At 42.9% G+C, this 27838-nt stretch overlaps 1 protein-coding gene across 3 annotated transcripts in view; it reads right to left on the bottom strand.

Annotated features, from left to right (window-relative positions):
* The window catches only part of SCN4A (sodium voltage-gated channel alpha subunit 4), a 151378-nt gene that overhangs the window by 80099 nt on the left and 43441 nt on the right, over positions 1-27838 (bottom strand). For all 3 annotated transcript variants that reach the window (XM_084860021.1, XM_084860019.1, XM_084860020.1), the window contains exons 11-12: positions 25420-25543; positions 23726-23964 (exon numbers count right to left, since the gene is read on the bottom strand). In XM_084860021.1, the coding sequence (XP_084716147.1) occupies positions 23726-23964; positions 25420-25543 (363 nt within the window). The remainder of the gene's footprint in view (positions 1-23725; positions 23965-25419; positions 25544-27838) is intronic.

Raw genomic sequence — 27838 nt, 5'->3', positions numbered from 1 at the left:
ATTTATCCTGTTACTCAGTGGGACTTATTTCTGAGTATAGGATTGATTTATCCTGATTTATCCTGTTGATTTATCCTGAGTCCACCAAGGTCAGAGCACACCAACATGTCCCAAGCCCTGCTAAGCTCCTGCTGGCAAGGTGGAAAGAAGGGAGGTGCCTTTCCTACAGTTTTTTTCTCAAAAAAGCTATTTCCCTCCCATTGTGAGCAATAGGAAGAAAGCTTTTAGAGACTAGCTCTACATTTCCCCCCATATTGGGAGCATAGCAGAGGAGTGTGAGGGCTTTGAATACTGTGTATTCAGAGACTCCCCTGCTCTGCCCACACCACACCCCAAATCTGCCCATTTCCCCCCTTCCAACATGGAACTCTGATGTCAGAGAGGGAAGGACCACAGAGAGATCCATGGGTGCAGGGAAAGGGGATCTGAGCTCTGTCTCAGACCTTGGAGACAGAGATCTGATGTCTCTTTTGGCCCCTGGAAGGCCATCCCGGGGTTTGTAGAATTGCAACCTAAATGCTTTATTATTAATTAATTGTTTAAATGGGCAGTATCCAACAGAGACCACCTGCAAGCAGCCAGTTCTGCCAATTCCCTTCTGTACGTGACACCCACTGCTTGTGGAATGGAGATTAAGATCTTCCGGAGGCAACTTGAAATGAGTGGAAACACTTGTTTCTGGAACGGGGCAGGCCGGCGCATAAGGCTGGATGCTGGCAAAATGGAAGCCGAAGTGGGCCCCACTTGATGGGCAGCATTGGATACTGCCCCTTCTTTTTTAAATTGGAGCGTTTTAGAGAACAAAATAGTAAGTTTAGAATCTATGACATGTGAAGCATTAAAAGGAAGAAATTCAGATAACATAAACTTGCTAGGGAAGAATAAAGAAGAATTCAATTACCAGAATAGAAGGGCTGCCTTCAGAATTAAAGGACTAAAGGCATTAATCTCATGGAACACTTGGAAGAATTTATTGTAAAAAGGGATCAGATAATAATGCATCTATAGTGACACAGCCTTCAGAATCAATTCTGAAGAAGCACATAAGAATAATCTATGTAGGGACATCATTGCAGTTTTTGAAAATATATGTCTAAATACCATAGTATCCAGTATACTACATAGTATATAGCCTACAAGATAATGCAGTTAGAAAAACTGATGACACTGATCTACACTTTTGTTTGGATATTTCTCCTATTACATTACATAAGTCAAGGAATTTGAAATTCTTAACCGATAAACTTACTGGGCAATCCAATCCAATCACTACACTAGTGGACCACTTATGATACAGCCACATTGGCATAACTTAATCTGTATCCTATACAATCCCAGCACAAAAGTTGAAGGGGAGAAGACAGCACTCCCAAAAGCACAGGATGGAGCTGTAGCAGCCATATCGGGGGTCAGACTAAGTAGCCTCATGCAGTCTCATGCTTCATGTTCTTGCTGAGCTTTTTCTCCCTTGAATATATTATTGTAAGCTGACGAGACACAGGAATTTCTTATCTTGTCAAAGGTCATACAATTGTATATCTTGTTCTCTGCTGTTCTCTTCTGTTCTCTCCTTATCATGGCTACCCTATAACCCAGTTCTTGTATTATAAACAATAGTGCTAGGAGAAGAAATGTTGAGGACTGCAACCCCACACGGGAGGGGGAGGAGGAGCCGTTTCATATGTGTCACAATGTCTATAAAACAATGTGCTGATGTATTTCGGGGCTTCTGGCTCTTTGGAAATGATTCCAGCCTTAAGCCCGTGCGTTAAAGAATCTCTTTTTCCTTCACTCCGTGGTCTCTCTGACTCTGGGTTCTGCAACATAAATGGTGCCGTGACTCGGATGTGGCAGGCTCTGAGCCAGACAGGTGGCATTTGCCTGCTCTTGATCGCCGCACCGGGAAGACGAGCTCGGCGAATGCCTCCCTTTCTTGGTGCCACCGACCTTTTTGTTGAGTGAATGGGAGAAAGCCTGCACTGGGATCGCCCAAACGGCAGCGAGCGGCAAGAGAACCTTGGGAAGCGGAGAAAGGAACTTGAGCCCTGCCTGTATCGCAGCTGCAATTGAGTTGAAACCCACATTGGAAGCCTCATTGGAGAAAGGCAAGTATATGGGAAAAAGAGGGCCCCGCCTTTAGGGAGTAAGGCCACTGGGCAGAAAAAAAGAGGGCCCCGCCTTATGAAGAAGGTCAGTGTTGGTGGTATACGTATACAAAAGAACCTACTCCTTGCGGGTAGAAGGGGGGCCTGATCGCACCCCTGAGTGGGCGCCAGTACCCAGCACGCCAGTACTCAGTAGGAAGCTGAGGAAGCTGGGGAAGCCACTTTCCGCTCTGGTAAAAAGTGGGAAAAGTGGGTGGCAGGGACATATGGATGCAGTGGAGAGACTGATGATTGTGTGAGTGGCTCCTGTGGTTTCTGACGCATAACGTTGACCGTCCGGGTGCCCAGGCCAGTAGCAAAGTGCGTGGTGTGTAAAATCCTCTTGTGTCGGCCAGTGAGACTCCTTACTCACTGACCAATTCCCATTCCCTAATGGTGTCTGTCTTCAATTTAGGAGGGAGGCTATGGGTGGTAGGGGAAGCAAACCTTGCACCCCCTTGGGATGTATGCTAGCAAATTTCAAGAAAGGTTTTAGTGGAGATTATGGGGACCCCCCCTCATGAATCCTCAACGGTTGCAGACTTTGTGTAAAATTGAGTGGCCGTCTTTTGGTGTAGGATGGCCTACTAAAGGCTCTTTAGAGCCCAGCAAAATCAGCCGTGTATATGCCATTGTGGTTGGGAGACCTGGGCACCCCGACCAATTTCCCTACATAAACTCGTGGGATTCCATAGTCCGCGGTTCTCCTCCATGGCTAAAGAAATGCCTAGAATCCCAGGCAAAGGTTTTGGTGCTCAGAAAAGAAAAATTGGCCAAAAAGAAATTACAACCAGTGTTAGAAGCCCCGTGTGAAGATCTGGCAGAGCTAACGGCATTTCCACCTGCTTATGCCCTGCTTCCACCACGGGCCCATGTTACTGTGAGACCGCCCCGTCGAGATCCAGATCCTGTGGCTCCTGAGCCCCTGCCATCCCCCCTACAGAGGCATTGCCCCTTGCTTTGACTTAGAACTGTCGCCATCAGTTTCAAGCCCCACCGGCAGTAATTCGCCGATTTCAGCTACGGTCCTCAACTCCCAGATATTGTCTGCCGAGACTTTCATCTCTACGGGATCGGGAGGTTCCCCTCTTACACCTCAATCAGCATTAATAAAAGAAACTGAAGAATTGAAGTGTTGGGCAGAAGATTTAATAAAATCGGCAGTGACCCTTAAAAAGATGTGTTCTCACAAAAAAAGGGGAGGCGAGCTCGTCTACTGCTCAAGACTTGCACCCCCTTGAGATGTATGTCAAACAAAGAAGAAAAAAGGTTTTTTTAAAAAAGATTCAGAATAGAGAGAGAAAACAGCAAAAAGCTCAAGGTCGAGCTGAGAGGAAAAAAAGAACAAGATCTGAGGCTGTTAATTAGAAAAATGTTGCAGGACAGTCTGGCTTTTAACAAAGCGTGGGAGCGTGAGAGTGTAAGGCCGAAGAAGTAGCTGTTAGCCTAGCGCGCCGAGAGAGGGGGGGCAGGAAAATTGCCCACAACGTTCTGAGTTGTGCAACATCATCACCTCGCCTAATTGAGATGAAATCCCTAAGAAATGGAAACTGAAAATGAAGACCCAGAAGATGAAGGCAAAATAGAAAATAAAGGTGAAGAATCAGCCCCCAGAGCACAGGCTAGACCCCTCTTCGAGTGAAAAGTGTGCCATAAGACTGGCCCAAAGCAGAATGAAGCGGAAAGACCATGTTAAAGATCTCTGTCAAGGTAACCGTGTTTAGCTTTAAACTGTGTTAGAATTGCATAGAGCCTGTAGCTACTGACCATCGGCTATATGATTTCTGAAGAGCGTAACCATTAAGCTTTTGCCGTGGGATTCCCTGCAATGAAGAAATCTCACTGATTTGAGTGTCCAGTGTTACACTGCCTAAGTGTGTGTGCTGAAGAGACCGAGAAACCAGACAGCATGTTCCTGGCCAAGCCAAAATCACGCTACTACCATGCTCCTGAAAGCTGCAATAAACTGTGTAAGCTGGGAGACCCAACCTGATTGAGAAGAAAAGAAGATACTGGAGCAACTGTCTTAAAAAACAATGAGATCTGTGTAGCTGGCTGGCTGACGCTGTCAGTGATGTTACAACTTTAAATTAAGACTGTTTTCCTGTTTGAGACCCCAGAGAAGAAAGCTGACCCAAGTTATTTGTTGCCCGTGCCAAAGCAAGAATTTGGCTGCCCTGTACCTCATTGTGTCCTGTTTTAAGCTTGGGATTTACAAATACAAACAAACTAAGAAGCTTGCCTTTGAAGTCCTGCAAATCACCCCACCGCCTCCCCGGAAATTAATGGCTGCCTGAAAAATGCAAATATAAAGCGATGCCCATCACCCCTCAGCGTCCTGAGTTTCGGCACTCAGTGTTTCAGTGCTTTCGTGTACCAGGTTAGAAGAGAAAAAAAAAGAGTAAGTTTTTAAAATGTCTGTGAGAACCTGACAGAAGTAGAATAAAATTTACAGAAGAGTTGCCCAAGTTAAAGCGTCACGGCTAGAGAGCTGAGCTGTGCCGCTCTGTTTAGACAGAGGCCTTGCTAAAAAGTTAAAGGCCCTTGTCTGTCAGAAGGGGTGTAGGGCCACACTTTCCCTTTTTAAACTAATGCAAAAGTGGAGAGCCTTTGCTGGAAACATCGCATCTTCATTGCCCAGAGCCTTCTCTGTTTGCCTCCATCATCATCTGGGCTTTTTAGAGACACTCTGCACATGAACTAAGATTTTATATTGTCAAAGACTTGCCATGGACAGTGCTGTGAAGCTTTTGATAAACTTGAACTCTCATTGCTGTAGACCGTGTGTCTGTGTTTGTAGTAAGCTCAGTGTACAGCAGGCTGAGTTTGATCTATGACTTTTAGATTTCCTTCTGCCAGAACTCATGCAGCATAGAGTTGCCGAGGCAAAAATGGTGACCTAGAACTCTTTGCGTGTGTAAGTATGCCCGTCCCTTGATTTTAATGGGCCCTGAGCTTTCAGCCAGAAGAGCAGTATGATTGCTGGATCTGCTCCATCATGCCTTACCATGCAAAAAGTGTTTTCCATTCATTGTGTTAAATTGCAGAAAAAGTTTGTTGTGTATATTTTATGATTTCTTAGATATCATAAAATATATGTGATATTTGCAGATTAGTGTTAGTTGCAACTCCAAATGATACTAAGTGTGGTTCCCGATGGATGACAAGGAGAAAAGACAAAGGCAAGTAGAAAAGAAAGAAATAGAGAAAGTAGCAGACAGATAGAGAAGGGAGAAAAAAAAAGAAGAAAGAAAAGGCAAGAGGCAAAGAAAAAACTTTTGTAGAAAAGAAGTGTGGCCATAGTTGTCCCCAGGGTAAATTAAAAGCAGCTGATTGTGCCTGGAGCTTATTACCTGGGGTAAAGTAGCCACAATAATGTAATAGTTCTTTAAGATGAAAAAAATGTAACTAGAAAGAGAAAAAGAGCCTATCCCAAATGTGTGTCATTGGGACTAATGTAAGGCAAAAAGGTCTAAGTAAGTGAGTTTAACTTGAAAAAGACAAATAAAGAGACAAGGCTGGTGCATGGAGCAGAAAGTTTTATATAAAAAGTTTGAAACATGATCTGCAATACAGGCAGATCAGCAAAGAAAAAGAAAGCAAAAGAAAGAGAAAAAATTTGTCTTCCCATACTAATAAATAAAAGTGTTATCAAGCACTTTGGAAAGCGAAGTTGTTTACAGGAAGCTGTGCCTGAGAACCAAACACTTCTAGCCTATATTGAAAATGCTTGCTAGTGTTGTGTTGCCTCATGGGTAACATGTATGGTATAAAACCCATTTAGCCCAATAGTTCGTGGTTCAGAGAAGCTGTCTGATCCAACCATTAAGTACGCCTGTGTGCTGTAAGTTACCCAATAAAGTCTCCTTGTAAGTAACCCCCCCCCCCCGCTGGAATCCCAAAACACAAGTGGGGCTAGAGCGCCTCACCCAGTATCAAACCCTGCTGTTAAAAGCCGTAAAGGCAGGTATAAAGAAGTCAATTAATATGACCAAAGTGTCTAAAGTGCTGCAAGGTGCCACCGAGGCCCCAGAGTGTACTTGGAGCGTCTTTCAAATGCCTATCACCAGTATACCCCCCTCCCTCAACCCAGAGGCCCAAGAAGACGTGGATGAAAGAAAAAAAGAAGACCCGGCAGAGGCAGAAGATTCTTAAAAAAGAACCAGTGTGCCCAGTGTGGACAAGATGGACATTAGTGGCATGAATGCCCAAATAAAATAAATCAAATACACAAAGGAGAAAACCAAAGGGGCCAGAATGGGCGAAGAGGGAGACAGCTTGAGAGGGGCTGTGACATTGACTGTGAAGGGCCGTGACATTGACTTCATGATTGACACTGGAGTGGCATCAAGAGCAAGCAAACGTTAGCCTTAAACAAGAAGTCCAAACACTGAGCAGAGTTCTTCAAGCCCAGCGTCGCTTTGTCTTAGAAAATAAGCCATTCCCATCACAGAAGTTCATCCTTTCCAACCAAGAGTTAAAGTATGAGTTAAAGAGGGAAAAATAACCCTTTGACTCCCAGATGGAGAGGACTGAGAACTGTCATACTTTCCACCCCCGCAGCTATGAAAGCAGCTGGAGTTAAACCCTGGATACATTGTACACAAGTCAAGAAAGCGAGAGGGGGAGAGTAGACTGTAAACAGAAATCCTGAAAATCCTTTAAAAATCATTCTAAAAAAGCAGTAAGAAGACTCAGGCTAGACCTTACTGTAGACACACCGGGAGACTGTCCCCCTGTGTATGGTCAGACCTGCAACTGGAGAATTGAAGAAGGGGACTAGACCCTACTGCAGCTTGCCAGGTGAATAGCTGCCCAGCGTACGGTCAGATCCCAAAGAAAATCAAACATGCGTGTTGTAGTGTTAGTAGTGTTGCATTGTGTCTCCTTAATAAGGTGCAAAAAGGGGCGCCAGCCCCTGAAAGAGAAAGTTTGTCCCAGCAATTTGCTGATAATTACTGGCTTCACCTGGCTAACATCACGAAAGTAAAACATTTTTGTTTGCCAAGAGGTATACCTGCAAACAGGCTTATTAGCTCTTGCCTAATACCTGTCTGTAGACATCCTGGGAAAATTCAAAAAGATACCATGTTAAGAGTTTATGGTGTAAGTTTAACTTATTCCCAAAATGCTAATTGGGGTGTGGTTGCAAAGATCCTACCCCCTACAGAGTTCACTCTACACACCCCCATCATTGCTGAAACAAATGCTACGTGTGCACAAATGCTTAATTGCCAAAAAATTTTCCAGAAAATATAAAGCTATCCCTGGCCCCCTTCCACTGTAATAAAATTCAAAACATATATTTTAATGATGCCCACATACTTTTGCCTCATGGATGGTTTTAGACATGTAGTTCCCGCACCTGGTCATTCATTCCTGCCAACTTGTCTAATAATCACCCATGTTGCCTCAGCCACTAATTAAACTGGTGCCAATTCTTCCCCTGTGGCCCGAGAAAATCCGTTGACGGCAGCCTCGAGCACTCCAACTAACTAAAAATTGTAATAGTCATGTGCAGTTATATTCTGACTCAGAGAAATTGGCCTTAACAATGTCACTGGTTGGGGTTCCAGGTTTAGCCTTGGCTAATAGTCTGGAGATCAACTGGTTAGCTTGCAGCTTAGCCAAAAGCATAAATGCCACCTCAAGAGCATTGTCATTGTTAAATAAAGAGTTGCGTGATCTAAGAGGTGCAGTTCAAGAAAATAGAGCTGGTATAGATTACCTCTTCCTTCTTCATCATTTAAGTTATGAAACACACCAAAAGCTCTGTTGTTTTAACTTAACTGACAATGGCAATGCTGTAGATGAACAGATCAACAAGCTGCACAATATAGTAGCTAACAAAACAATAAGACAAAACAATTAGCTCAATTAGTTAACCCCTTGGCTTCCAAATCTTAGCTGGCTTAAAAGCATTGTTCATCCTAATTCTACCAGTGTTGTTCATAGAGATACTGTTATGTCTCTGTGTTCCTTGTCTTATGCGCTGTTTAACCAATCTGTTTTATGTCTCAGCTAGTAAAACTGCTGCCCTCTACGCTCTAAAAGCCCAACAAGAGGCTAAGTAATATGTATGTCACAAAAAGCTTTGTATAGTTATCAGAAATGCTATAATTGTAATGAAATTATGCATTTAAGGGGGGAATGTAGCAGCCATATCGGGGGTCAGACTAGGTAGCCTCATGCAGTCTCATGCCTCATGTTCTTGCTGAGCTCTTTCTCCCTTGAATATATTGTTGTAAGCTGACGAGACACAGGAATTCCTTATCTTGTCAAAGGTCATACAATTGTATATCTTGTTCTCTGCTGTTCTCTTCTGTTCTCTCCTTATCATGGCTACCCTATAACCCAGTTCTTGTATTATAAACAATAGTGCTAGGAGAAGAAATGTTGAGGACTGCAACCCCACATGGGAGGGGGAGGAGGAGCCGTTTCATATGTGTCACAATGTCTATAAAAACAATGTGCTGATGTATTTCGGGGCTTCTGGCTCTTTGGAAATGATTCCAGCCTTAAGCCCACGCGTTAAATAAAGAATCTCTTTTTCCTTCACTCAATGGTCTCTCTGACTCTGGGTTCTGCAACAGAGCAACACCTCCAGTAATTTCTAACTCCCACAAGCACAGTCCAATAGGGTGAGAACACCCCCATGAGAGACAAACATATGGCAATCCCTTCCACCAGCATTTTTCAGTACACAAGACACAACTTGCCAGGCATGATGATGCCACACCACTCTCCATTGTATGGCACAGACAGGAAAAGGCCAGCAATTGAAAACCTGAGCACAGGGTTCTGAGCCCCCTTCTACTGCCCATATAAACAGACTGTTCATGAAAAACAACAAAGAGCCTGTGGTAGAGATTATTTGAGAGCGAATAAATTGAAGCTGAGTCCTGGCAAGATGGAAGCCCTGTAGGTGAATGATTCCCAAGTCCAAGAAATAGGCTCCTTGCCTGTTCTGGATGGGCTTGGACTCCCTCTGAAATATCAGGTTCGTAGTCTGGGGGTACTCTTTCACCCACCACTGTCACTGGAGGCCCAACTGGCCATAGCAGCTTAGAGTGCCTTTACCAGCTTTGGCTGGTTTGCCAGCTACAGCCTCTCCTATGGCCCGAATGGAGTCCACCTGGAGAAGAGCCTTCTGGAGCGGTATATAAATGTTGTAAGTAAGTAAGTAAGTAAATAAATACCTTAATAACTAACAAATTTATTCTGGCATATGCTTTCATCCACTACAGTCCATTTCATCAGATGCATGGAGTATTATGGAGATTTTCACGTTTATGTACAGTACATGTGGGGGGTGGCGGTGAGGTCAGAAAGAAATTAAATGCAGAAAGTACTGACAGTGACAATCACATTATTAGCAGTGGTTATTCACAGTGTATTTGTTTCTGATAACACAAACATCCTGGCACTAGGTAAGCTAATTAACACATGTAGTGTGATAGAAATCTATTATCCTGATTCAAGCCTCTGGTGGTAGAATTAAACTTGTTGATTCTAATTCAGTGGTCTCTCACTTTAATCTCACTTGGACATTTCTTTGCTCCACATTGGCCACATTAAGGTAGTGACAGAGTGTCTTGAGAGGCTGAAGTGTTCTGCCACTGGTTTTTAAATATTCCCATTTCTGATGTCAGATCTGTATCCATTTATTCTTTTCCATAGAGACTGGCCTGTTTTCCCGATGAAGAATGCAGAAAGGCATTGCTGACAGATGGCATATATCACATTGGAAGATGGGAGGGGCTTTAGCTTAGTGGTAGAACACATGCTTTACATGCAGAAGGTTCCAGGTTCAATTGCCAGCATCTCCAGGTAGAGCTAGGAAAGAATCCTGCCTGAATCCCTGGAGAGCTGCTGCCAGTAAGTGTCGATGGACCAATGGCAGCTTCCTGTGTTCCTAAGATGAGCAAATGAATAAACACCTAATGTTGTGGGTGATATTATTAGATCCTGTAATAGTATTTCCAGAGTAGATATGGGGACACAGCTGGCATCTGGGTTTGTTGCAGAATCTGTGTTTGCATCCTTGTTATTTTTTAATTCATTTTTTATTGTGCTTTTAACAAAACAAAAAGAATTGTGGGGAGAAAAAAAGAAAAAAAGGAAGAAAAACAAAAGCAAAAATTACATGCATAAAAATATAAATATTCCATTAAGTACACTTTCTACAAAAGACAGGAAATTATGCATAAGGCTCAACAAAAGCTGACCAAATATCCATGTATTTGTCCAATTGCCCATATGTTGTTCAGTCGTTAAGTCGTGTCCAGCTCTTTGTGACCCCATGGACCATAGCACGCCAGGCCTTCCTGTCCCCCACTCTCTCCCAGAGTGTGCTCAAGTTCATATTCATTGCATCAGTGATGCTAACTAGCCATCCCATCCTCTGCCGTCCCCTTCTCCTTCTGCCTTCAATCTTTCCCAGCATCAGGGTCTTTTCCAGTGACTTTTCTCTTCGCATTAGGTGGTAAAAATATTTGAGCTTCAGCTTCAGTATCTGTCCTTCCAATGAGCACTCAGGGTTGATTTCCTTTAGTATGGACTGATTTGACCTCCTTGCAGTCCAGGGGACTCGTAAGAGTCTTCTCCAGCACCACAGTTCGAAAGCATCATTTCTTCGGCGCTCAGTCTTCCTTATAGTCCAGCTCTCACAGCCACACGTTACTACTGGGAAAAACATAGCTTTGATTATATGAACCTTTGTCGGCAAGGTGATGTCTCTGCTTCTTACTATGCTGTCTAGGTTTGCCATAGCTTTCCTCCCAAGGAGCAAGCGTCTTTTAATTTCATGGCTACAGTCACCGTCTGCGGTGATCTTGGAGCCCAAGAAAATAAAATCTGTCACTGCTTCCATTTCTTCCCCTTCTATATGCCAGGAAGTGATGGGGCCAGATGCCATGATCTTAGTTTTTTTAATGTTGGGTTTCAAACCAGCTTTTGCACTCTCCACTTTCACCCTCAACAAGAAGCTCTTTAGATCCTCTTCACTTTCTGCCATTAGGGTGGTATCGTCTGCATGTCTGAGGTAGTTGATAATTCTCCTGGCAATCTTAATTCCGACCTGTAATTCATCCAACCCGGCGTTTCTCATGATGTACTCTGCATACAAGTTAAATAAGCAGGGTGACAATATACAACCTTGTCGAACTCCTTTCCCAATTTTGAACCAATCATTTGTTCCATGTCTGGTTCTTACTGTTGGTTCTTGACCCTCGTACAGGTTTCTCAGGAGACAGGTAAGGTGGTCTGGTACTCTCATCTCTTTAAGAATTTGCCACAGTTTGTTGTGATCCACACAATCAAAGGCTGTAGCGCAGTCAATGAAGCAGAAATAGATGTCTTCCTGGAATTCTCTTGCTTTCTCCAGAGAAAGTCATGATCCAGAGAATGTTGGTGATTTCATCTCTAGTTCCTCTGCCTCTTTGAAACCCAGCTTGTACTTCTGGTAATTCTCGGTTCACATGCTGCTGAAGCCTAGCTTGTAGGATTTCGACCATAACCTTGCTGGCATGTGAAATGAGCGCAATTGTGCGGTAGTTTGAACACTCTTTGGCGTTGCCCTTCTTTGGAATTGGAATGTAAACTGACCTTTTCCAGTCTTGTGGCCGCTGTTGAGTGTTCCAAATCTGTTGGCATATTGAGTGCAGCACATTAACAGTATCATCTTTTAGGATTTTAAACAGCTCAGCTGAAATACTGTCATCTCTGCTAGCTTTGTTGTTACTAATGCTTCCTAAGACCCACTTGACTTCGCTCTCTAGGATGTCCGGCTCAAGTTCAGTGACCGCACTATCATGGCTATCAGGGACATGAAGATCTTTCCTCTATAGTTCTTCTGTGTATTCTTTCCACCTCTTCTTAATCTCATCTGCTTCTGTTAGGTCCCTGCCTTCTTTGTCCTTTATCATGCCCGTCTTGACACAAAATGTTCCCTTGCTATCTCCGATTTTCTTGAAAAGATCTCTAGTCTTTCCCATTCTATTGTTTTCCTTGATTTCTTTGCATTGTTCATTTAAGAAGGCCTTCTTGTCTCTCCTTGCTATTCTCTGGAAATCTGCATTCAGTTGGATATATCTTCCCCTTCTCCCTTGCTTTTCGCTTCCCTTCTTTCCTCAGCTACTTGTAAAGCCTCATCAGACAGCCACTTGGCTTTCTTGCATTTCTTTTTCTTTGGGATGGATTTCGTTGCTGCCTCCTGAACAATGTTACAGACCTCCGTCCATAGTTCCTCAGGCACTCTGTCTATCAGGTCTAATCCCTGAAATCTATTCCTCACCTCCACTGTATATTCATCAGGGATATGATTTAGGTCATCCCTGAATGGTTTAGTGGTTTTCCCTACGTTCTTCAATTTAAGCTGAAATTTTGCAATAAGAAGCTCATGATCTGAGCCACAGTCAGCTCCAGGTCTTGTTTTTACTGACTGTATAGAGCTTCTCCATCTTTGGCTGCAAAGGACATAATCAATCTGATTTCGATATTGACCATCTGGTGATGTCCATGTGTAGAGTCGCCTCTTGTGCTGTTGGAAAAGAGTGTTTGCTATGATCAGCGTGTTCTCTTGGCAAAACTCTATTAGCCTTTGTCCTGCTTCATTTGTACACCAAGGCCATGCTTGCCTGTTATCCCGGTGATTTCTTGACTTCCTACTTTAGCATTCCAATCGCCTATGATGAAGAGGACATCTTTTTTTGGTGTTAGTTCTAGAAGGTGTTGTAGGTCTTCATGGAACTGATCAAACTCAGCTTCTTCAGCCTCAGTGGTTGGGGCATAGACTTGAATTACTGTGATGTTGAATGGTTTGCCTTGGATTCGTACTGAAATCATTCTATCATTTTTGAGATTGTACCCCAGTACTACTTTTCCCACCCTTTTATTGACTATTGAGTGCTACTCCATTTCTTCTAAGGGATTCTTGCCCACAGTAGTAGATATAATGGTCACCTGAATTAAATTCGCCCATGCTTGTCCATTTTAGTTCACTGATTCCCAAGATGTCGATGTTCAATCTTGCCATCTCATGTTTGACCACCTCCAGCTTACCTTGATTCATTGATCTTACATTCCAGGTTCCTAAACAATATTGTTCTTTACAGCATCGGGCTTTCTTTTCACCACCAGACACATCCACAGCTGAGTGTCCTTTTGGCTTTGGCCCAGCCGCTTCACTCTTTCTGGCGCTACTTGGAAATTCCCTCTGCTCTTCCCCAGTAGTATATTGGACACCTTCCGACCTGAGGGGCTCATCTTCCGGCGTCATATCTTTTAGCCTTGTGATACGTTCTATGGGGTTTTCTTGGCAAGAATACTAGAGTGGGTTGCCATTTCCTTCTCCAGTGGACCACATTTTGTCAGAACTCTCTGCCATGACCTGTCCGTCTTGGATGGCCCTGCACGGCATAGCTTATGGCTTCACTGAGTTACGCAAGCCCCTTCGCCACAACAAGGCAGCGATCCATGAAGGGGGATTGTCCATACACCACCCATTCAAATGTTGACAACATTGTTAGGTCCTCAATCCATTGCATTATAGGAGGTGAGCATTTATCCTTCTAATGTTGTAATATCAATCTTTTGACTGTGGGAAAGGCTTGAAAAATCTATTTGCGCTGACCATACGTTAACTTCCAGGAAACTGGTAAACAGTTTAGGAGGACATGTACATTATTAATATGGAACAGTGTTCCAATACAAAGTTTATCCATATTATGACCTCCTGCCAAAAGGAAGCAACTCTTGGGGATTGCCAAAACATATGGTTGAAAAAAGCATTAGGTGTATTACATCTCCAACAATTATACGAATTAGACAAAACCTTATTAAAACGACATTGTGGAGTCCAAGGGGGTTTCTCCATGACAACAGAAGGAGATGGAAGGTGAAGCCAATCGTGGCCTACCCAGGTTTTTCAAGGAGCCAGCTTTGGTCTGCCCAGGGCTCCATTGCAGTCGCTTCAGAGAACACACTTCTGGCTGGGGAGGGGGGTTGAAGTGAACGTCATCTGACTGGCAGGGGCTGCTCAACCAATAAGAGAGTCTCCCACCCCAGACTCTCCCCCCTTTCTCCTTTGCTAAAATCCTGAGAGGTTTCCTTCCCTGTATCAACAGAAATCACTCCGCCCCATCCCCCGGACAATCCTGAGAGTAACACCGTGTTCTAGCTGCCCTGCTGTGATCAATGAACCTTTGAAGCTTTGACATTAAGGCTCTCTAAATGCATTATTTTGATTCATGGGAATCTCGGCAGTGTGCAGTTCAGGGACAAGCCCCATTGACCACAATGGGAGTTACTCCCAAATAGACACACATATTTTTGTGCTGGGAAAGACAGGGAGGGGAAATGGATGGGAAACCAGCCCCCTTTCTAACCCGATGCTGCGCAGGATCAGGATGATCGAAGGTGGAAGTAGGTACTTCTGAATGGCAATAAACCAAACAAGGGAGAATAGCAGCTTCGAGAAAGCGCTTTACAGCCCTTAGGGAATTAGTGCTTTAAAATGTGCTATCTCAACTAGGCGGGGAGTCTTTTTAAATTCTGATGTGCACATTCAGGGAGCAAGCCTCATTGACCACACTGGGAGTTACTTCTGAGTAGACACTAATTGGTTTGTGCAGGGACGGGAAACACACAGGAAACACCTCTTGACCGGGGTCATGGTGAAAGACACACCCCTGGCCAGGGCTAGCTTACCAGAGGTAAATGCCAGGGGTTTGGGGCACACAGCAGCTATATCGGGGAGACCCTGACTTGAGGAACAGAATTGGACTTTAAGCAGCCTCAGGAAATCCATTTTTCCCCTGATAAGCTCCAGGGTGGCTGCTGGATGGCCACGACGTCATATATATCTAATGACCTCCAAAGGCAGCCAGCTCAGAGTAAATCGCTCATGGAGACACCCCCCCAATACACCTAAAACAAGATTTTTTGCTGAACAATACATAGCCGAAGATCCAGATATTTCAGGTACAGATGCTAAAATCACGATCCACTGATTAAGCAAAATGGGGCAACGCAGTTCTCTATTCCATACCCGTCTTAGACCCTGAATATCATATTTATTTGCTGATAATAAGTATGTATATACAGGATTCGTGTCAATATGACTGATCAACCACTATAAATGTTTCCAATAACAATGGAGAGTCTGCAGCTGTAAAAGCAGCCAGACAAAATCTAGAACGTTGAAACTGCAAGTATTGCCATTCAGCCGCAGCAGGTAAATCATATTTGGCATGCAAGTCAGAAAATGACAAACACTCATCGTCAGGACCCAATAATTGATCCAGGGTAAAAATCACCTTATTCGTCCAAGTCCACCACAAAAACATTTTTTTTTCCAATTTTTAAAACTGGATTTCCCTATAGAGTCAATTGAGCATGAGAAAATGTATCAAACTGTAACTGATATGGCATTATACACCACACCTCTCTAATGGCTGGAACTATGGTGGTGGTGGTTGGTTTATCCATTCTAATATGCCGAGAACCTAATGCCATCCGTTTAGAAAGAGGGTCCAGACAGGAAGATTCCAAAACTGACCAGGATGGAAAATCTAATTGGACTGAAAAAGACCAAAATTTAGTACAGGTCAGCAAATAGGCTTGATGGTATAAAGCAAGGTCCGGAAAACTGAACCCACTTTCTTTGACTGTAAGTTTCATCCATTTCAGAGATATTCCAGCCACCCTGCATTTGTGGCTAGATGGCTGAGTTCAGGTGTCTACCTGGGGCACCTTGGAGTGGGAGGGGGGAGGCCGGATGGCACATAGGGAGTGTTGGACTGGCACTTCTGTGGTCCCCTCACCAACCTGCCCTCAGGAATGCCCCATTTCAGCCACCCCATGCTGCTCTTATGAGCGTGGAGCCGGGGATGAACTGCACCTCCTATGAGGCAGCAAGGGAGGGGGCGCGGAGTCGGATTCCTGGGCTCGATGCGTGGTTCCCATAAACCGAAAAATCCTATGGCTGCCTAGACGTTGTCTAGCGGCCACAGGATTGTCCCCCAATGAAACAATAGCCACCTGGTCAGTTCTTTCTGAATTTAAAGCTATCAAATCAACAACTAATCTCAAATTATCAGCCCCCTGTCTATTTTTAATAAATCCCACCTGGTTTGGTTGTAATAACTTGTTGCAGTCTATTGCCTAAATTGCTGTTCATTTTTTTAGATATCTGCATTAAATAACGAAATAGGTTGATAGTTAGCACAATAAGTATGATCCTTGCCAGGCCTAGGAATGACTGTAATATAAGCATTGTTTAATGATGAGGGGTGAGAGCCTGATTCAAATATATATTTATAAAAAGACAAAGCTTTGGAACTAAAAGGCTAAAAACTGTTTTATACCACTCAGTTGGGAACTCATCTAGCACTGACTTCCAGTAGGAGCCATGTCGCCCTGGCAAGCGTCCTGCAGAGGCTCTGCAGGTCACCTCCTCAAACAGCTTTTAAAAGGTTGAAAAACCTTTTCATTTTCCCCTGGAATTAAAAGGGGAAGCTAGAGTACCATCTGGATAAGATCTTGGAAGAACAACTCCTTTTGTGGAGCAGCAGAAGAGCTGGACTCTAAGGTCAGTTTTCCGGAGCGTCATCTACTCAAAGCTGTTTTGAAACTCCTATGTAATTAGGAGACTTCAGGGCTGATGAGTTCCAAAAGTATTTATGAATTAAAAATACCAACAATATCTGAGGACCTGCAAAATCTGTTGAAGTGATTGTTTGTAATTATACTTACTTGCTTTCTTTACGGAAGATGAGGATGGCAGTATCAAACTTTGTCTTCTCAATTAGCAGAACAGGCTAAGAGGCTGAATACAATCCAAGATTCTATTACTAACCTTCAAGGGGCTGTGGATTTAATTAATAGCTCTTTGCAAAAGATGGAATTGAGGGTTAATGCTCTCCAAGACCAGGTGTCTGCGCAAGAGACGGCTATGCATGCCTCCCATAATATCCTGTCTGCGAGAATTTCCCAACTGGAGGCATATACTCGTAGAGCGAATCTGCATATCCTTGGTATCAAAGATCTGCCTGCTGATATAAGTCTGTCTAAATTCTTGGATAAATTTCTGCATGAGCTACTCGCTCTGCCATCTGATTATTTACTCGATATTGAGCATGCATACCGTGGTAAAGGTCCAGTTCGTGGCATCAAAGGGACTGCCTATACTGTTATAGTTCAATTTGCAAGAGTTTCTACAAAAAATCATATTTTGCGCTTGACAAGAGAAGTGGGAAAACTTTTGGGGGGCCAACACGAGACAAAGTTATGTTATTTCTGGATTACACTAAAGAAATTGCTGACAAAAGAAGGCAATTTACCAAGGTGAGAAATCACCAGGCAAGACAAATGAATCTGCAATATCTTATCAAATATCCTGCTATATTTTGCATTCCTTTTGAAGGCCAGATGAAAGTTTTAAAATCATGAAATGGCAGAGGGTTGGCTAGCTGGCGTTCAAAGTAAGGCACGGGAGACATCTCCCCCAGCCTCATGAGCTGGGAACTTTTCAATCATTATTGTTTTTTGGATTTGTTTGGGTTATAAGGTCTGGGCAGTATGCCAGTCCAGAGGACTGTTTACATATATCCACTTTTTTCTCTCTCCCTCTTTTTCTTACTTCCTCTTTTTTTACATTAGACATGATATACTGTATAATAAAATTCCAGTTTGTGTGTGTATAGATATGTATACATTCATATATAGATTTAGAAATGACACTATCTAAAATATAGATAGCATAAAATTTATTAGTGATTTGTTGTTGTTATTATTATTACTTATCCTTTTTAATTTCCTTCCTTTTTAATTATTATTACTATCATTATTATGAGACTTTGATTAGTAATATTTTTGGCTGGTTAAATTGTTAAGCTTTACTATTATATGTTAACCGAAGGGCAATATATGGTTATTGGAAATAAATTGTAGGCTTGCTCCCTTGCTATAAGACTGATGATATGATATTGAAATGTAAGGTTGGTTATCTATGCTGTACTGAATTGTAATATTGGTAATGTTATAGGTATAATTTTTAAATAGAATGATATTTGAAGTTTGTGTGTAATGGAGTTTAAATTTAATCCTTTTAAGTCATTTATATTTTTTCTTTTTCTTTCTTGCTTTCTTCTTCCTTTTCCTTCTTCTGTTTTTTTTTCTTTTCCTTTTTCATTATTGCTGTGTAAGAATACTGTATACTAATACTGAATACTGTATACTAATACTGAATACTAAGAATACTGTATTGTTGGAAACTGTAGATAATGACTAGGTTGTTGGTACTGTTTATTTTATTTATAAAGATAAAAAATTGAATAAAAAGTATTTTCAAAGGAACCCATCCAGCACTGGGGATTTTCCAGTATTCATATTCGTAATTGCTTTTATCATTTCATCAGGTCTCAATGGAGCTAGGAGATGCTGTTTTTGTAAAGTATCTAAGCATGGCAAATTAACCTGAGCAAAAAAACCGTTCATATCCTGCTTCGATATTTTCCTGCCCTTACTATACAAATCCGCATAAAACCTTAAAAATTGTGAGTTTATATCTATGGCGGAAGTATATATCGTATTACTCTCATCTTTAATGGTGGAAATAACATTTTGATGCTTTTGATGTTTAAGACAATGTGCCAAAATTTTACCAGGATGTTCCCCACTTTCCCAATCTGCCTGTCATAAACAACTTAAGGCAAATTCTGCCTGCTGTGAAAGGATATTATTCAGCTTATATTTAACATTCTGCAGCTGCTGATAGAGTTGTGCAGTTGGGGAAATGGCAAACTGGGTTATAAGAAATTCCAACTTCTTATTCAAGAACACTTGTTTCAGTTTTCTATTTTTTTTCTTGTAGGAAGCATAGGCAATAATTCCCCCCCCCCCCCCGCCAATAAAAGCTTTGCTGGCCTCCCACTCAGTGGTACAAGAACCAACTGTACGCTCATTGTTAAAATACTTGGACAATTCAGTTGACATTTGAGATTTAAACCTCTCATCATTCAAAAGAGGAGGAAAAGATGATGGTGTGAACAGCAGCGTTTGTTTAGAGCTCCATAACTATTTGGAGGTTTTACTTGTTTTTTAACTAACAAAAACATTTTTTTTACCAGTTGTTTTCTATCTTTTATCACCCCCTTCATCTGTTGTCTGCACACTGCTTCGACAGAGGAGGTTGTTGAGCTTTGAGCTCCAAGGCCTTACTTCTAGCCCAATAGTTTTAACTTGGCTTTTATCTTGTTTTATTTGTTTTAAACAACGCCAGCTATAGCTTACACTCATTATCGACCATCAGAGTGTTTACCTGCTCCTTTTTTCCCTGCGGACTCTGGTGGACGGCTTTGCCCAGAACACTGCTTTAATAGTTTTATCAGTTCAGGAAATCTCTGCCTTTTCGGCAGGCTGGAGCAAGCTGAACAGGGAGCCCAGGGGTGCAAGCAGAACCTGCTGCCGCCGCCGCCTTCAGTTTGGCTGGATTTGTGGTGGAAAAGCTGCTTACCTAGTGGGGCATTTGAAACTCCGAACTGCTGCTGCTGCTTGTACTTGTGAAATTCCTCCCTCTTGACAATTATAATTAATATTAATATTACCAATGAAGCATCTGCCAGTACCTGCCAGCCTCAACAGGACTGATGGCGGGGAAGTGGCCCGGTATCATACAGTAGCATTGTGGAGTTAAAGTCGGCTGAAGAGGTGATAACTTTGCCCCACAAACTCAACTGATTACTGATTTTCTGATTTCCTATTTAAGCTCTGTGATTGTTATTTTTTTATCTAAATGGTTGGTTTTAACCGCTTATAAACTGTTTAGCTATTTCTCCAAGTAAATAAGAAAAGTGGTGTATTTCTTTTAGGACAGTCTCTGAGATTTAAGATACAATTAACTCAACCAGCTATCAGCTGTGTGGGAGACTTTGCTGGGAGTCACAGCATCTCAGCGTGCTCTGGCAGCATTTTATCTGGACGTCTTATGTAAAACTATCAGCCACAGCTGTGATAAATGCCAAAGATAAAGGAGGCTCTGGGAGGTCACATATTAGAAGTCACCCCGAGAACACCGTTCCCTATCTCTGTGAAGAGTCTGCAGTGAGAAGAGGGAGTGATGGACCTGGCCGGGGTGAAGGCAAGGAGACTACCAAAGGAGAATGTGACAATGACATTTAAATTTAGATTTAAATTTAAATCTAGTTAAATTTAAGTAGTATGGATACTGATTATGAGTTAGTGCTTTGGGTTTTTTTTTTTATAGGGTGAAAGCACTCGTGACTTATTAGGAGATTTTAAAATCTATTGTTGATTTAATTAGTTTTTAATTATAAATTTAATTTATTAATTATGAACTTAATTTTATATAAGTGATAGATATTTATGGATAATAATTGTTAATTCCTGGTTGTAAATTGTTAATGGGACAGAGTAGATTATAAGTGAAGAAATGTTTTTTACCAGGCAAGCGTATAAAAATCTGGGGCTTCCAGTCAAAGTTTTATCTGAGAGAGGGAAACAGAAACAGAAATCTCAGACTATATTCCCACAGTTTCTCTCTCCCAGAAGAGAAGCAGCAGTGGGAAATGACTCCACAACTAACTCCGTACTAGATTGATCTATTGGCCACAGGTGTGTCATGTCTGGAGACATCTCAGACAATGATGCTAGAGACCTTGCAACTGAGCTGGACTTCGCTGATAATATTTCCCAGGTAAGAGGACAAGAAATCCATACTTCTTTAGATGAATTGATGGACAAGCAGGCAATTGAATTAGCAATGTATTCTCCACCATCAGTCCAGAAGGGGAACTCTTCCACTTGTGGAGTGACTAACCTGGGAATAAAGGGTGGACAACTAATAATTGAACCACTATTTGAGACTGAGAAATGGGTGAATGACACCTTTAAGGAGTTGGGGTTAATTAAATCTTTCCTTGCAGAGTGTAATGGGCTGTTAACTACAATAGTGGAGATATACAGAGGGGAATATTGGTTCGGTACAAACAGAAATAAATCCCGAGTCTATTGAAAAGGCCAATGTGGATATTCACCAACTAAGAGAGAATGAAATATGTTCTCATTATAAGTCAAAGAAAATTTAAAAAGAAAACAAAAAGGGAAAAAGTGTAAAATACAGGGTATAAGGAAATTTAAAAAGGAAAGGGCCACTTTTCTTTACAAAATAAACTCAGTAGCTTACAAAGTATTTCACCTAATACATAAAAAACAGTAAAACCAGTCCATATTATTAAAATCAAATTCAGTGGCTGCATAAGGAGCCCTAGCTCTGTTGAACATCTCAGGTTTCACATGCTGGATGTCCCAAATTTAAATCCTGGATGTGATCACTCACTAGACAAGGCTGGGAGGACCTGTCCCACAAGTATAACTTGTGAATAAGAATAAGGCACCTGTACCAGTTAGGGGGAGCAGCAGTATCACTCTGTCAGGGATCAGTAGTCTGCCTCCTGCATGGGTCACTTAATTTTCCTGGCCCACTCCTCCCCCTGGCAGCCGCTGCACCCACACCCTTGCGGTTTGGACAGACTGGCCAGTGCTGCCGGTTACCAAGGCCTCCTCCCCACTTCCCCACGCCAAGTGAGTGCTTCATACACCATGGCAACAGCACTCATTCCACGTGCGCTCTGAGAGTCCTGCCCCCTTACTTGCCCTGGAGCCTGCATGGGCAAAACGTGGAGGGGTCACTGACCCTGATCCTTAGTGGCAACAAGGGCTTGCCCCTCCCCCAGTTAAAGTCACATTTTAAGGCCATCTGGAGCACCTGAGGGAAAGGATCCCTCCCTGCTAAACCCCAGCAACACAAACGCAGCAGCTGTGAGAGAGCAAAAGCTCTTACTGAGCTGCACCAGGGACAAGTTACTGCCACTGGTATGATCTTCTCCAAGAACAGACTGACCCAATTTGCATGGCACAACAGCCCACCATGGCTTAATTTAGCCACGGGGCCTGTTGTGTTATGCCAGCTGCCTGTAGGCCCCCTTTGTGCATGGCACTGGCAGGCACCCCTGCTTGCTGTGGTTTGCTGTGCTGTGCAAACCCAGCATCAGGAATTGTTTGAGGGGATAGATTACCCTCAAATAACCCTAAAATAAGTGATGGCTTATTTGAGGGTTGTCTGCACTCTCAAACAACCCACAACACTAGGTTCACACGACAGGGCAAGTGACAAGCGTGCTGCCACCACTGCTTGCATATTCAAAATGGTGGCCAGTACATTCCCATACCTGCTATTTTCTTTTTAAAAGCCATTCACACAATTGCTAATTGCATAAAAAGCATCTCATCTAGCTTGGCCCTAAGCCAAGGAGCTGATTGAGCTCTATCTAGAAGGAAAGGGCATCCAGGAGTGACTGCGCCAGCCACTAGAGCCATTTCCTTGTTCCAGAGATCAACCAGGGCATTGGCACAACCAGCAGTCACGCTAGCAAGAAACTTCCTCGGAGCTATCAGGGATTCATCAGAATAATTATCAGTCCCCCACCCTTGCAGAGATTAGGGCTTCCTGTAATTCTAGACAACATAATGATTGGTCTATGACAAAGAGGTTATGTAAAGCTCCCCATATCTGGATCATAATTCTCCAGTCCTGATCTAGGGTTGCTTGAGGAATTCAATCTTTCTAAATTTCAATATAAACTGACCTGATATCCCAAATCAATATGCAGATCAGAACTTAGTTATCTATTGGATTTTGCACTTCCTGAATGTTGACACAGTTCTTGATGCAAAAAATCAAAATCAAGCACATTAAAATTGTATATTTGGAGAGAAAATACATTCAGTAGTGTATGTTGAGTGGACACATTTGAAAGTGAAACTAACCAGAACAGACTAATGTGTTCCATCTCTGAAATGTGGCCTACCAAAAGTATATGGCCAGATATCGCCTGAGATAGATTTACGGTTATCACAAGCCATATGAGATTAGGGAGCCTCAGCATGAATGTTGAAATACCTCAGGATAACAGAAATGGGGCAGCGTGACCTTCCACAACACCCTGAAGACTTATTAAAGTTGGGCTTTTGAACTTAGGAAAAAGAACTGCTGGACAAGAAAGGCATGCTGTAAGTTGGTAAAATTATGAGCGGCATGAAGAGGGCTCTCACGCTCTCTATCAGAAGTCAGGATCATCCAATGAAACTGATTGACATTATGTTCAGGACTTAACAAAGTATTTCTTAACACAATACCTAACTATCTTACGAAACTCATTACCACAAGATGTAATGATGACCAGTAGCATAGATGGCTTAAAAAAAAAACATAGCTGGAAGATAGCAGGTGTGTCAAAGGCTTTTAGCCATGTGACAGGTCCAAATGGAACTTCCATGCTCAACAAACCACAAAGAATGGCCATCTACATCTTACTCCACTTGTGAGTTTCCCAGAGATACCTGCTTGGACACTGTCAGAAACAGAGGGACCATTTGATTGTTCCAGAATGACAACTGTTACATTCTTATGAGATCAGTGCTCATCCCCCACTTGCAAGCCCCTCAGAACTGCTTTATTATCAAACCAAAGATGAAGAGCAGAGGGCATGCAGTTGTCCTACCAGATTGCCCACAGACAACACGTGGTTGAACTCATCGGTCATCGGGTAGTGTTCCATGGCCATGAAGACAGTGTTGAGGACAATGCAGATGGTGATCCCCAAATCAACAAAAGGGTCCATCACAATGAGCTTGACAAATGCCTTCAGCTTCACCCACAGTGGGCAACAGTTCCACACAAGGACTGTGTGGGCAAACTTGTACCACCATGGTGGGCACTTCTGGTGTGCCTCTTCCAGTTCTGAAAGTAACAATCAGTAGGGATCTTTGCCATACAATCACTCACACTGTGAAAGTCACTAAACTAAGACTGCTGACTTTTGTCAATAAGTCAGTGAGATCAGTCAATTAAAGCTTTAACTGTATTAAAATTCCACCCACCCACTCTAGTTAAGCAACAACACTGATACAGAACTTGTGAATAGTTGCTGTGAATATTGTGAATAGAGGCTGTACAAACACACTAAATTCCTTCTTCCTGTTCCAAATTTAATGAAAAAGCAGCTTAAAAGAAAGCTTTCCCTTTCAGATATCTAAAGCCATCAGATATTTTGCATCTTGGGGGGGGGAAGGGAAGCCATTGTGGCTTCTTCTTCTTCTTTGATCAGTGGAAGTGACAGTGTTCAGGCCAAGTCCTCATGAGTACAGCTTTTAGGGTTTTTTAGATCTTCCATAATACTGCATGAATTGGTTCATGCAGAACTTTCTGTTCAGTCAAATTAGCAAACATTAGCTGTTTATTATGTGTCTTCCACATGTCATTGATGGCTCCAATACATTCTGATTTCCCAGTACTAGCTCAATTTCCTCCATTATATGTGATTGGGGGTATCACTGGATATTGGTGCAATTGACAGAGCACTAAGTCAGCCTTCCCCAACCTGATGCCCTCCAGGAAGGGCTGTAGCTCAGTGGTAGAGCACATGCTTTGCAGGTCCCAGGTTCAGTCCCTGGCAGCATCTCCAGGTAGAGCAAGAGAAAATCTGTCTGAAACCCTGGAGAGCTGCTCCCGCCAGTCAGTGTCGACAATACTGGGCTAGGTGGACCAAGTGCCTGACTCAGCATAAGGCAGCTTCCTATATTCCTAGATGTGTTGGTTTACAATTCCCATCATCCCCAGCCAGCATGGAGTTGTAGTTCAACACATCTGGGGGCCACCAGGTTGAGGAAGGCTGCACATAAAGAAAGCAGAATCACCCCACAGAAAAGGAAGTTTGTGGAATAACACGAGACAAAGGGCAATAGGGAACATATACGTTAGAGTTACTTCATATGTTATGTATTATCATTTACGCATGCTGTGTACTATAACATATGACAGAGGCAAACACGTGTCTTGGAAGATGCGTACACTGCTATAAAAGGCACGTACACTTGCCAGGGAGCTGATGTCCTTCAAAACCCATCTTTGTCTTTCATGTATGTGTGAAATGGTCCTGAAGGTACTAGAAGTTTTCTTTGCTGCTTGTTTTTGACCAAAACTATAAGAGCAACTCTCCACCTCTGTGGTTTCTGACTAAACAATATTGCTAATACCAAATTAACTTGCATTTATTTATTTTAAAAGCTTATACAGTCCATATTCTCTCTTAGTTTGGAGGGATTTCTGATATTAAAAGCAATAAATAAAAAAGATTATTGTTTTTAAAGATCCAAAAAGCTATCCTGCTCCACCCAAATCCAAGGAGGATTTTACCTTCCAGGGCATTGGAGACTACACTGAGTGCACTCTCTGCTCGCTTCTCCAAGCCTGTCCCATCACGACTGTCCAAATACAGGTGGTTCTGATCAGACTTCTCATGTTCCTCCGTTGGAGCTGACTGCAACAGGAAAACAAGATCTAGGGTACGTGAATGATTTAGCAAGAATCTAATTATTAGGGTTAGAGCAACCCTCAGTCTTTGTGGATATGGCTATGGGCACCCTTCCTCCATTGCACAGGATCTCCCCTCCGCCAGCAAATGCTTTCCAGTCAGTCATGTCTGTGATCCTTAATCTACCATCTTTTCTGGTCCCATGAGCAAGAGGAGAGCAATGGGGAGGGTGGGAGAGGGATTCTGCCATTACAGAGCTCAGTTTGGTAAATTCCCTCAACATCTGTAGGCTCCAGATAAATTCCTGACCATCTGGGAGCTGGAGTAAGCCATGTCACTGTTTGTGTTAATCACTACATACCAATATGTACTATGTAGTGATTAGCAGACTGCATTATTTGAAGGCACCTAATCAGAGAAATGTGAGGGGTGAGTACACTGGGTCAGGAAGCTCCATTTTTTGTTCAAAGACATGTGATATCCAATGGTGGTAATCATCAACCTTTTTTGGGCACGTGTCCCATAACGTGCACAACATGTGCACTACATGACATGTGCGCCCTTGGTGTAGTTTTCCCTCTAGTCTAGTAACTACTTTGAACCCTCGTCCTCAGAGGATCCAGAGCCCTTGACCTCCAAGGAGGCTCCAGTTAATGGTTCAGGGAAATGACTCAGCCATGGAAAGGCGTCACAGAGAGGCATCCATCCCTGCACGACCCAGTTCACCAGAAAGACCCCAGGAGTCAGTTCTCCTGTATTCACAGGGGTCACATTACTGCCCTCATATTCTAAGGACTCATCTGGGCAGGATAGCTAATACTTTGGAAGACAGAAACAAAATTCAAAGGGATCTTGATAGACCGGAGCATTGGGCAGAAAACAACAAAATGAAATTTAATAGGGATAAATGCCAAGTTCTGCACCTAGGAAAAAGAAAACAAATGCAAAGTTACAAGATGGGGGATACGTGGCTCAACAACACTACAAGCGAGAAGGATCTTGGAATTGTTGTCGATCACAAGCTGAATATGAGCCAACAACATGATGTGGCTGCAAAAAAGGCAAATGCTACTTTGGGCTGCATTAATAGAAGCATAGCTTCCAAATCCCGAGAAGTACTAGTTCCCCTCTACTCAGCACTGGTTAGGCCTCATCTGGAGTACTGTGTCCAGTTCTGGGCAGCACATTTTAAGAAGGATGCAGACAAACCGGAGAGGGTTCAGAGGAGGGCAACTAAGATGATCAGGGGACTGGAAACAAAGCCCTTTGAAGAGAGACTGAAAGAACTGGGCATGTTTAGCCTTGAGAAGAGCAGACTGAGGAGAGAGATGATAGTGCTCTTCAAGTACCTGAAAGGTTGCCACAGAGAGGAAGGCCAGGATCTCTTCTCCATCATCCCAGAGTGCAGGACACGGAATCATGGGCTCAAGTTACAGGAAGCCAGATTCCGGCTGAACATCAGGAGACACTTCCTGACTGTTAGAGCAATACGACAATGGAACCAATGACCTAGGGAGGTGGTGGGCTCTCCCACACTGGAGGCATTCAAGATGGGGCTGGACAGCCATCTGTCAGGGATGCTCTGACTTGGATTCTTGCATTGAGTGGGGGGTTGGACTCGATGGCCTTGTAGGCCCTTCCAACCCTACTATTCTATGATTCTATGATCTCTAGCCACACCCACATTCTCTCAGCCTGGGATTGCTAAACCAGGCCAGGCCCCTTTAAGAGACCAGGGCCCAATCTCCATGGAAACGTAATGAGAAGCACTCCCTGGTTATATGGATTTTCATTAAATTATTTTGGTCCATCAGGGGCATATGAAGCAAGAAAAGCGGAGAATTACATTACCTAAAAAAACCCTTTCATGCGTCACACAGCACTTGAACCCCCCATACTTACCCCCCATACTTTGGGGTTGAGTGAATGGAGTAGAACTGAACATCATCAACCCGTAGGTGCTACTCAGCAAATGAGAGAGGCTTGTTCCCCTCCTCTGTTGATGCTCCCCTGCTTAGGGAAATTTACTGGAGGTGCTGAAGTTTACTCCTCACCTCTCCCTTCTCATCCAGCATTGGGATATTGTGAAATATTAAAAGATACTGCACTATTGTGAATGGGATAAACAGGCTACATAATCTGAATGGGTAAAGGAGCGACTGCACTATTCTGAATGCTTGAAACAGTGCTACTGCACTATTATGAATGCGGAAAACAGGCTTTATACTGTGAATGGGTAAAGCGGCTACTGCGCTAGGCTACATATTGTGAATGGGGAAACAGCGCTACTGCAATATAGTG

Source organism: Heloderma suspectum, chromosome 5 (genome assembly GCF_057233095.1).
Source record: "Heloderma suspectum isolate Gila_16-S chromosome 5, 16-S_ref, whole genome shotgun sequence".
NCBI classification, from domain to species: domain Eukaryota; kingdom Metazoa; phylum Chordata; class Lepidosauria; order Squamata; family Helodermatidae; genus Heloderma; species Heloderma suspectum.
This window is presented reverse-complemented; position numbering and strand designations above follow the sequence as displayed.